The 12,167-nt window shown below is 40.2% G+C and overlaps 1 protein-coding gene across 1 annotated transcript in view; it reads left to right on the top strand.

Moving 5' to 3' along the window:
* The window catches only part of ANKDD1B (ankyrin repeat and death domain containing 1B), a 29,093-nt gene extending 21,249 nt beyond the window's left edge, over positions 1–7,844 (top strand). The window contains exons 10-15 of the mRNA XM_053447956.1: positions 390–488; positions 1,617–1,715; positions 2,574–2,669; positions 3,725–3,926; positions 5,537–5,668; positions 7,553–7,844. Of these exons, the coding sequence (XP_053303931.1) occupies positions 390–488; positions 1,617–1,715; positions 2,574–2,669; positions 3,725–3,926; positions 5,537–5,668; positions 7,553–7,611 (687 nt within the window). The 3' untranslated portion in view covers positions 7,612–7,844. The remainder of the gene's footprint in view (positions 1–389; positions 489–1,616; positions 1,716–2,573; positions 2,670–3,724; positions 3,927–5,536; positions 5,669–7,552) is intronic.
* The last annotated feature ends 4,323 nt before the right edge of the window (positions 7,845–12,167 follow it).

Consider the following 12,167-nt stretch of genomic DNA (forward strand, 5'->3'; position numbering starts at 1 on the left):
CTATATGTCTGTTGTATGTTGTTTGAGTGACAAATAATTGGGTGTTTTGCTGTCTCGTTTTTGGCGCCTGAAGGTATATGCACCCTTTTCACTAATAAGTTTGTATTAAGGGTTTGTGTTTTTGTAAAGTTCTTACTATTTTTGTTGATCTATATTGTCTATGTTTAGTGGGCCTATGATTGATGGGTAAAGGGTGACAGATAAATAAATAAATAAAAAGAAATTCCTACAAGAATATGGAACTCTGTGAATATTTAAATGTATTAAAGATTTCAGTGCCGGAATTTAAGCTATGTGAATGTTATACAGGATTATGTTAATCAGAAGAAAAGGAGATTGGATATTTGCTTTTAGCTTCATTTGACATTTTATATTTATTTTCTATGCAGGATAAAAACCCTCCCTTACATTTGGCTATCCTAAATAATCAGATGGAAATAGTGGATGTTCTTCTGGAAGGTGGATATGATATAAATACCATCAACACTGTAAGTAAGCACCCATTTTAACTTTAAAATATAAATTAAATTGGCAGTTTAATATCACAAAAAAACATATACAAGGAACCCTTGTGTTTAATTATACGCTTGTAATAGTGAGCTGAACAGCAATAATCATAAAAAGTCCAATATGAATCATGTCCAAAAGTCTATATCATTGGATTGGTTCAAATATCTCCAGATTCTGAGGATTAGCCTTATAGCCAGAAACAATTATTTATTATACATGTCTTATGGGCGTATTTGTTTTAAAATGTCCTGTGCTTTCTCTGCTGTGCCATCCGCATTATAAAATCCTAACGTATGCTTTACAAAGAGTATGTTTCTTATGCTACTGGACCTCTGTTCTATGCTTCCATCCGATCATGCCATATGCAATTGTGCGGGTTGCGCATCCAGCCTCACCTCCACATGTTTCATCAGCAAATGGCTTTTTCAAGATGTAATTAGATCAACATCAGGCAAAACGGCAAGAAAAAAACACAAAACTAAACTTTTGAGAAATATCTGTCCTTCTACAGCTGCTAGCTCCATTAAAATAATCCAATATAATTACCTATGCTTTGTACTTTTAATTTTTTTTGTTGTTATTGTCTTGAAAATATTTGGTTTAAAGCTAGAGGACTATTTTACTTTAATGATGTTCTAAGTGAATTCCATAGAAGATGATGGCAAAAAGCTCATTCTACTGACCTGACCTTACCACCATTCTCCTTTCTTCCCATTCTAAGGCTTTCAAAGCTTCTGTCAAATGAAAGGAGTAATCATGAAATCCTTACAGCAAAGTGTTTAAGATTGCTGCCCCAAATACACTTTTGTTGTTGTGTATACGTCTGTGAAAAATTACTAATCGGTATCTATCGGGTTAGACGAGGTACATTTGTAGCACATACCAGTTTCTTCACTAACAGTAATGAGATTGTAGTCATTGTGTATACTTTGAAGTGATGGAGTAGTAGTAGAGATGTAATTTCTCATAGTCCAACCTTAAACTGTAGGATACCTGATACAGGATTTATTATATGAATGCCCCACATAGCTATAAACATTTTATACGTTATTCTAGGTGTAACAGTCCCTTTAAGAATATTTTACATTGTATTTTTTTTTCTCCAGAGACAACAAACTCCACTGCATCTAGCAGCTGAACTCAAGATCACAGATCTGGTGGAAAAGCTCCTGAAAGCCGGATGTGACCTTAGAATGGCAGACAAGGTAATGACATGTGGATAATGGTTTACATCATTCTTGCGTGTAATTGTCAGGTAGCAAATAATCAGGTTACCTGTGTGATAAATATGTATATACTGCGCCATAATTGGTTATGGGGTTATTTTGATCATTTTCTCCATGCATTTTCAATTGATTTAAAGGGGGGTACTCAGTTAGTGCATATGATATCTGTCTCTTTAAGAATCAGTATTTAAATAAAGGATAAGATGCCGTATCTTTATGGCCACATAGTTGTTACAAACAATAGCAATATCTTAAAACTCTATGACCGTAATCAGATTTTTTATTTGTACGGGTCTTATTTACTGTAAAACAATGCTATTTAAAGCACACAATCTATATTGTCTGGGACATCCCAGCAGTTAAATCAATGAAAAGCAAAACCAAGTTGTCCCAATAATTAGGGCATGTAAATCAATCACTGTATTAAAATGAGCATCAGAATCCATTTAAACACATGGCAGCCAGATGATAAGATTAAACCATGAATTATATATATATATATATATATATATATATATATATTACCCATTACTCAACTTACATGAGTACTATACCAGCCGACACATGGGCAAGTCAGGAGATGATACATCAATATCTTGACGTTTGAGTCCCGCCTGGGGACTTTTATCGCATGGGGACTTATTAATACATTATTACCTGAGTTGTCAGGCCAGGAATTAAGGATATGCTCATGCGAACAAATTAAAGCCATCCAAAATAACCTGATCAGGATGTCAAATAAGCAGGGCATCCACTGATATTAAGACTTTTTTTTCTATTCCTGACATAATGTACTTTAAGCTTTCAAACTAAATGACAATGTTGCTTTTTTGACAGAAAGGAAAAACAGCTCTTAGTGTGGCAGCAAGAAGCAATCATACCCTCATTGTGGATATGATTATTAAAGCAGAAAGATACTATGAATGGAAAAAGGTAAATTGTGTGTCCTTCCAGTGAGCTGTAATGGGGCACAGCAATTATTCAACCCAACAAAGCCAGCCGCACCCCCCCCACTTTAAGTCTTTAAAGTGGGGGTGCAGCCTATAATCAGGGTTAAGCAGGGGCGTAACTAGAAACCTCAGGGCCCCGGTGCGAGAATCTGTTAAGGGCCCACCCCAACCCATCTATCCCTTTCTCACAATCTACCCTCTCCCTCCCTACCCCCCTTCTCACAATCTACCCTCTCCCTCCCACCCCCCTTCTCACAATCTACCCTCTCCCTCCCTACCCCCCCTTCCTCACAATCTACCCTCTCCCTCCCTACCCCCCCTTCCTCACGATCTACCCTCTCTCTCCCTACCCCCCCTTCCTCACGATCTACCCTCTCCCTCCCTACCCCCCCTTCTCACAATCTACCCTCTCCCTCCCTACCCCCCCTTCTCACAATCTACCCTCTCCCTCCCTACCCCCCCTTTGTAGGTCACTTACCGTCCACTCTTGTGTTGGGAGCGTGAGGCGTTTGTCTTGGGTGCCGGCGCTTCACTGCTGAGCGCCGGCATATGACGTCATATGCCGGCCCTCAGTGTGAAGCGCCGGCACCCGAGACAAACACCTCACGCTCCCAACACTGCACTCTGGGCAGCACTGAGGCAGGCAGCGGCGGTGACTGCGGCAGCAGCAGCGGCGGGGAGCAGAGGCATCCTTGATTTCTGTCAGCCAGGGGGGCCCAAGAGTTGCCGAGCGGTCGTTTTCAGCAACCGCTCGGCGCCCCTTGGGCCCCCCTGACTGGCAGAGCTCCAGCGCCCGGTCGCAGTCGCGACCCCTGCGACCCCGGTAGTTCCGCCACTGGGGTTAAGGCAGGGGTGAGCAATTCGTATCGCCCGACACCCAGGACGTCGGACACCTGAAAGCATGTTGTTACAAAATACCGCTAGTCCAATAAACAGGTATTACAAGATTCTGCAACATTCTTTTACTTTGCATGAAAAACTATAAATAGAATTCTGACACATCATGATTTTTATGTCACCGTATCTTGTGTTTTGCAGGGAATTAAAGACATTAACCAAGAGGAACGTGAAGATGTTTGTCTAACATTTAAGCAAGATCATAGTTCAAAAACCAGTCAGTTGAGATCAGCTATGTGGAAGCTCGCTTACAATGAGCTTAAGCCTCACGAGTGGAAAAAGCTGGCTCAGTTTTGGAAGTTCACAGAGCCTCAGATCAAAGCTATTGAACAGCAGTGGACAGGCAAGATAATTAGTGGGGACATCATAGCGTTAACACATACCCCCCAACATTTCAAAAAGAGCACTCACCAATACAAGCAATTGCACTTTACAATGTTGCGCTTACATCGCCACTTAAAACACGCTTCATTTTTGTCAGCACAGTCATCCATATTAAAAATAACTAATACATCGAATTGAATTCCTACGAGGCTCAGCCAGATATATTACTTCCATAATGCTGGCTGAGCATCATGGGAAGTGCAGTTAACAGTAGATAAAGCTGCATATGTTAGCTGTGAATTACAATCCACCATGATGCTGGCTGAGCATTATTGGAAGAGTAGTCCACAACAGCAGAGATTTTTTTTCTGATAAAAAAAAGGCTTATGTTAGCCTCCCTCTCATGACCCTTACAGACTGCCTTTACACACACCTGCCCATAAACACACATATACACATACACTACCCTGACACATGACTGCCCATACCGCATACCTGCCCATTAACACGCATATACACACACCTGTCCATATAGATATACACTGCCCATATACACACACATACACATACACTCCCCTAACACATGACTGCCTTTACACACACCTGCCCATTAACACTCATATACGCATACACTGCCCAGACACACATATACACACACCTGCCCATATAGACATACACTGCCCATATACACCCACATACACATACACTCCCCTAACACATGACTGCCCATACACACACCTGTCCATAAACACATGTATACACATACACACACCTGCCCATTAACATGCATATACACACACACTGCCCTGACACATGACTGCCATTACACACATATACACATACACTGCCCACACACACTGCCTTTACACGTACATACACATAAACACACATTTGGCCATACAAACACAATCTTACAAACACACACATACACTGCCTTTACACCTCTTTCTCCTCATCTTACCTTTCTCATTCTCATCCTCCATCCTGTCGTGGGAGCGCGGTGTCCCTCATTTCAGACCTCTGCTTTAGTGCTGTTAGAGGGGGATTGTGATATCCCCAATCAGTACTGCGGCCTGCAGCTGCTGATCGGGCGGCTGTGCACCCCCTGGCAGCTGCATCCGGGGAGAGCTCCTCTCTCACCTCACCCTTCCTACGACCCTAACAAAGCGAGACAGAGGTAGGGATAGGCAGGACAGAGTTCCAAAATCGGGACTGTTCCGCCCAAATTGGGACAGTTGGGGGGCACGTATAACAGCTACTTAATGTCCTCATCTGCCTATACGGCTAATAAAAGAGGATGCAATGTACACTTACTAAACCTAGTGTTGTTAGTGTCACTTTCATCATCAGACCCTTGTTCAGTTTCTTTCCTACATGCAGAGTATTATGTTGTCACTTTCATGCGTTAACATCAAAGTGTACAATTATTAAGAGCAGAATACTATGCATTGAGATCATTATAAGGTACACGTTTAATTAAGTTCTGGCCAAAAACTCTTGTCTTAAAGTTAAACTTTTCTGTTAGTATTCCTTTAAACCAAGAGCCACCATCAAAGGTGATAATTTTTTTGGAAATGAGAGGACACTGAAATTAATTTAACATTTTCTGTTTTGTTTTTCTGTCAACAGGAAAAACAAGTTACAAGGAACACGGTCATAGAATGCTACTCATCTGGTTACATGGTGTTTTACTAACAGAACAAAATCCAATTAAGTCACTTTATGAAGATCTGGTAGAAACAGGACATCACCAACTAGCTGGTAATCTTTATAAGCACTAAACTATAAAAAGCAGAATTTTTTTAGTTATTCTAATCATTACATAAAATCCCATGATCAGCGTACCTTGCATGGAGCTGTTGCTGTTTCAGCTTTTAACTTCATTTAATTATTTAAATGTATTTATTAAAATGATCTATAGCTTGTGGTTTTGCTTGTCAAGTGCTGTTGTTTTGGAAATATTTATTTTAAAATTTTATCTGGTAGCTGCGGTCTCAGTACCATTTGACGCAGGTATCAGGGGTGCGCCGCTGCACCAAGGCACCCCTTTAAGCAGCCAAACTACTCCTGGAGTCGGAGCTCAAAGGGTCACGCAGCATAATGTTACGCAACCCAATGGTGGAAGTGCAGCAGCTCATAGGAGCTGCTTTGAAGAAAGGCTCAACACACCGTAGATAAGTAGCAGGGAAGGGGGTTATCTATCACCATGTCAGCTCTCTGCCCGCCGCTGGAGGAGCAGGCTCAGTTTGGGAGATCTTCCTGTAACCGCCCCAAAATAGAGGGCAAGCAAGGCTTGTTCCTACATACCTCTGATTATGTCAGTTGTCAATGCAAACAAACTATTCTGCAAGAGTGGAAATGTTTACATGGGTGTGTCACTTTTCTATTCTATGTTCTAAACATAGAATATGTATATAGTGCTGAAAACATACATGATATTCCAAAACAGGTTAAAAACTAGAGGCCAGAGGAAAATTCGCGTTAGCTTTCGGGAAAAATGTTTTTTTTAAAAATTCATCCAACATTTTCCTTTTCGGAAATCCTATAAGTCCATCAGGTTGCCATGGAAACAAGAACTAAAGGCGTAGAAAATAAAATGGAGATTCTCCTCCTCTTAGTGTAGTTAGAATGGCGGCCACGGCAACGAACAAATGAACTAAGATTGTCATATTGTGCACAATCCTTTTAAGTTTCTTTCGGACGAATGGATGAAACTGTAAAAATTGTACAAATTTATTTCTAAAATATAGAATGGCTAAATGATGCAGGACTGGATAAGATGAAATCTAGAGAAACGTGAAGTACTTCAAGAGGCACCAGCGATGTTTAGTTAGCGAGCAGGTCCAACCAAGTGGCCCAATGCCATAATAGCCCAGAACACATATGGGAGTCAGATCATTCACATTGCACTATACAAGAATATACAAAAAACATTATTCGCTAAATTGTTGACCCCTTACCAGCCCTCCCTGTGTTGTTCAACTAGCCACAGGCATACTTGCAAGCCAGAGTGGGGGTGACTATGCGGCTCTGGTGCATTAAGACCAGTGACTTACTGTAAAGTCCTGAATATAGACTGTGCTAGTTTTGTGAATTTTTGGGAACAGTGACACTTAGATTCACTCCGATACTCAATATGTATAGCTTGGAGGACAGAAGAGGAAGATGAGGTGTGAAGGAAACATTTTCAATTCTTAAAAAGGATTCAAGAAAGTACAGGAGGGAAGTTTATTGAAATGTTAGAACAAGAGGTCATAATCTAAAACAAGAGGAGCAGACGTTTATATGTAATGTAAGGAATTACTGAGAGTGGATAAATGGAACCACTTCACATCAGAAGTGGTAGAGGTTAATACAATGAGATATTTAAACATGCATGTGGTAGGCATAAAGCTATACTGAATCTAAGGCAAGACCCAGGACTGGTTCAAATCTGGAAAAACTTGCAGACCAGATGGGCCGAATAGTTCTTACCTGCCATCAAATTGTATGTTTCTATGTATATGTGGGAATGGCTGGTTCAAGCTTTCCTTTAATATACATCCGTGTGTATGTTTTAGGAAAAATAAAAATTGTCTGAAATTTAAACGTAACTACATTTAATGTTTTGTACATATAAACAACTTTCTTTTTGTTCCCCTCCAGAAAACGTCAGAATGCAAAGTACAAATAGCACGGAGCCCAAAAAATGCATCATTTCATGACATGAAATCTTTGGAAAATAACATCCACAAGATGGCACCAGGAGCTATTCCTCCCGAGGAACATTAACATTCAAAGTACATAATATCATATTAAACAGCAATCCATAATACTGCAAGGCCTCCAATCTATCACCAAAGTGTGTGTGCAAGAGACGGCTTTCCGAAACAAACCCAAGAATGGTTCAGATTTTTGTAAAGGACGCAGGCTTTGTATTTATTATTTTATCTGTGCTTTGTGTTAATGATCACTGGAGGGGGTCATTTAAACTCATTATTCTCCTATACACAGTATTATAAAAGGGACACTACGTTTCTGTCCCATAGAGTTAATTAGCCCTGGATTTGCAGCAATATAATATTGCTAGCTCTGTTTACCTACCAATTATCTATTATGGGCCTAACCCTATATTACCAACGGTTTTAAAAATACATTGTTCTATCTAATGTGTATAATATGTTTTGGCCCTGGTTACAAATATATAAATATTCATAACCTCAGATGGCTTACCATAGAATGGATTCAGCCACCATGTATTTTTTTATTTCATTTTTATTGAAAAGACAAGATCCACAATTTATAGCGGCGAGGACATTCTGTTCTATCGTTATCTAAACATTTGGAGTTAGTTTCCTTTTTCTAACACTGGATTACTTTGTTTTCCTTTTCTTCGCCTTTTAACCATCCATCCTTTTCTTGTACTTGACCAATGATTCCCGTTTGCATTGTTTCATCATTGTCTTTCCACGTGATGTATGGTTTTTACCATCTGTTTGACTTCCTTTTCAGCAGATCAGATGAGAACTTTTCTCCTTTATTGACCACTATAACTAGCCTTGTGAAAACACGCTGTTTTACTTAATTATTTTGCAAATAAACTCATTTGTACTTCTGTTTTTATGACTTATTTAAACTTTTGTCGCAGAGATTACAGATATATCATTTATTCTGTGGTTTGCATGTTATATGAATATATGGTCCTTCATTTTTACTTTAACCTATCAAGGACAGAGCTGTTTTTGTTTTATTTTTTGGACCCTTTGTGACCAAGGGTGTATATACTTTTGCGGTGCTCGTGTTTAGCTGTAATTTTCTCCTCTCCCATTTCGTGTACCCACGCAAGTTTTATATTTTTTTTTTTCCCAGTTAGTAAATGAGATGCTATAACCCAAAAAATAGTATCAAAAATACTATGATAAAAAATAGAAAAAAAAAAATCACTTTTATTTGAAAAATATTTTACTCGTGTAAAAAGCTAATGAAAAAAACCTGCTAAATAGATTCTATTTGTCCTGAGTTTAGAAATACCCAATTATTTTTTAACTCGGAACTTTGACACATGGCCCTTCTGCCACTATGTCCTATTTGGGACATAAGTTCAAGTTATCCTATCAAATCATATATTTTTGAAAACTAGACACCCTAGGGTATTTCAAGCCCTTCAATTTTACCACCAACCTTTGTCAAAAATTGTGGAAAAGGTAAACATTTACATGAGTAAAGGACTATTCTTCTAGGAAGTGTTTGGGCATTCGACAATACTGTTCGTTAATGCTTTTTCTAAAGAATATTTCAGCAGAATAGGTGGAACAGCACCTTTAAGGTCTGTGAGGTACTTTGTACTTGTGTACAAAGTACATTCCAAGCATTGAATCCAGAGGTAAGATCCAAAGTCCAATACTTACCTGCCAGGCTACAATTAAACTTTGATTATGTAATGTAACATTAAGCCACACATAGATTATATATAAATATTTATTAAAAAACAAAACCATCAGCAATGTACAAATCAGTCAATAATCAACTAATCGGATTATGCAAAAAAAAAAAAAAAAAAAACAAAAGGTCATCCATTCAGACTTTAAAAGAGGAATTTCGATTTAAGGCAGCAAAAGTTTTTTACAGCAAGAACAATAAAGATATGAAATTCACTGCACACAGCGGTAGTGCGATCAAATTCATTAGAAACCTTTAAATATCAGCTAAATGAGTTTTTAGCAAAGAAGAATATAAAGGGATATAATTGGCTGCAAGGACAGGATTAGTTAAAGTTTGTTAATCCGGTGAGAAATCAGATTACCATTTAGTATCAAGAATAATTTTTTCCCCTGTCTGAGGCACACTTGGAAATAGCTTCGATGAAGGGTTTTATTCTGGATCAACAGCAAGCATGTCTTTTTTTTTTTTAAACCTAAATTACTATGTAACTGCAGTTTTATGGCTTCCCCATGTACATTAACCTGAGGATTTGAGAGTGTGTTCTACAAACCAGGTTAATGAGTCTACTAACACACCAATTCCTTTTTTAGATTTTGTATTTAGTTTATGACACTATTTGATAACTTAGGTATATGGTACCAAGTTTATTGTTTATTAAAAATACCACATTTTAGTGTTGCCGGATTAAATCCTTAGTGTATAGATAAATTAATGAGAGTTTTGAGAAGTCTTCCACGTTGCCCATGCATTATCCAAAGCTCACTGGGTTTGATAAAGTATAGTGATATCATGGAGTTAAAATGTGAAATTCTCTTGCAAACAGGCTATTCAGCAAATAGACCTCCATGAAGCTCACCTGTCTAAGTTTGGTTATATTGGCTACTTGTACAAACAGCAGTTTGCTGCATTTCTTAAAGACAACCATGATGAGTTTCTTCTGAGTTGAGGCCTTGTCTCACCACAGGTATACATCAGACTCACAGAAAAGCATCTTTGTAGCACTTCACCTGTAATGCTTTGTAGCACTTATGTTTATAACTGTATTTGCTCATTTATAAGACGACACCAAGACTACCCTATAGGGAAAAAGTTTTACTAGTAAATATTAATTCACATGTAAACTATTTTTTCATATTTAATAAAAAGTACAATTGAGAAATAGTTTTTATTTCCTTTTATTTGCCAAAGGGCCTTGTACCCCCTCTATGCCACTCTGCCCCCAGATATGTCTTATACCCCCTATATGCCACTCTGCCTCGCTGATATGCCTTAAACCCCCTGATATGCCACTCTGCCCCCCCGACATACCGATGCATCCCCGGACTTGTCCTCCGTGTTTGACTCCCTGGTGTCTAGTAGGGGCAGCTGGTTGACGTCTGCACGTAGACAACCTCCACTTCTGCCCGGCACTTCTATGACTGAGCACCAGAAGGTCATGTCCTGCCGGCGCTCCGCCAGCAGAAGTGCCGGCAGAACCAGGTACCCTGCAGCGCTGGGGGGAATCCTCCTCTCTGGCAGCTGGTGAAGTCTACGCAATGCGCACAGACAACCTCCGCTTCTGCCCGGTACTTCCGCTGGGGCTTCTATGGTGGAGCACCAGAAGGTCATGTCACGCCGGCGCTCGGAGGATCCAGGTCCCCTGCAGCGCTGCAGGGATCTGGAACTTAGTCTTAAAGTCATCTATTTGAGGTCCAAATATAAGAGGGGTACTTTTCAGAGCATTTTCTCTGGGGAAAAAACCTTGTCTTATGTTCAAGCAAATACGGCATTTCTCCTTGGAGGACACAGGGGCTAGGGTCAAACGTCTACTCAGTATCAGAGAGGTCTGTCAAATTTACATAATATGGCATTGGTTCCTTTATCCTTGGAGTATTGTTGCAGTCAAACTGCACATGTACCGTGTTTCCCCGATAGTAAGACACCCCCGATTGTAAGACGTATCGGGAGTTTCAGAGGGGTCAGCTAATATAAGCCGTACCCCGAAAGTAAGACATATGTCTTACTTTCGGGGAAACACGGGGGATGTTAAATAAAGTTTTTTTAACTTTATTTAACATGGAGGATGTTAAATAAAGTTGAAAAAAAACCCCAATGTTTTTATTTAAACCCTGTGCGGCCGCAGACCCCTAAGGCCGGCCCCTTAGAGCAGGGCCGACCTTTGGGGTGTGCGACCGCACAGGGCGCCACACTCCAGGGGGTGCCAACCTGCGGCACCCGGCACCCCTCCAGAGACGGACAGTAATGTCCGCCGCTGGAGGAGCAGGCTCGCAAGGGAGCGGTATCGGAGGTCTTTAACAGACCTCCGGCTCCCTTGAGTGATTTTAAGCCGGGTTCAACCCGGCTTAAAATCACTCAAGGGAGCCGGAGGTCTGTTAATGACCTCCGATACCGCTCCCTTGTGATCTGCGCGGCAACAGCTGTTGTGCGCCGGGGTTTCTTGTCAGATCCCGGCGCACAACACTGAAGCCGCGCCCACCGCTGTCCGTGCCCTCTGACCCGGAAGGAGACAAGAACTGAAGAGGAGCGAAGAGGAGGAAAAGAAGCTGAAAGAAGAAAGGAAAGGTAGGAAAGCATTAAGTGAGAGTGGATTGGTGTATATGTGTGTGGATTGGTGTATGTGTGTGTGGATTGGTGTATATGTGTGTGTGGATTGGTGTATATGTGTGTGTGGATTGGTGTATATGTGTGTGGATTGGTGTATATGTGTGTTATGGTTAAAACAAAAAATTCGACAATTTTTTCCCAATATAAGACATACCCCGAAAGTAAGACATAGTGGGGCTTTTAGGGATAAAAAGAAAGTAAGACACTGTCTTACTTTCGGGGAAACACGGTAGTT

This window comes from Spea bombifrons, chromosome 1, assembly GCF_027358695.1.
Source record: "Spea bombifrons isolate aSpeBom1 chromosome 1, aSpeBom1.2.pri, whole genome shotgun sequence".
Classification (NCBI taxonomy): domain Eukaryota; kingdom Metazoa; phylum Chordata; class Amphibia; order Anura; family Pelobatidae; genus Spea; species Spea bombifrons.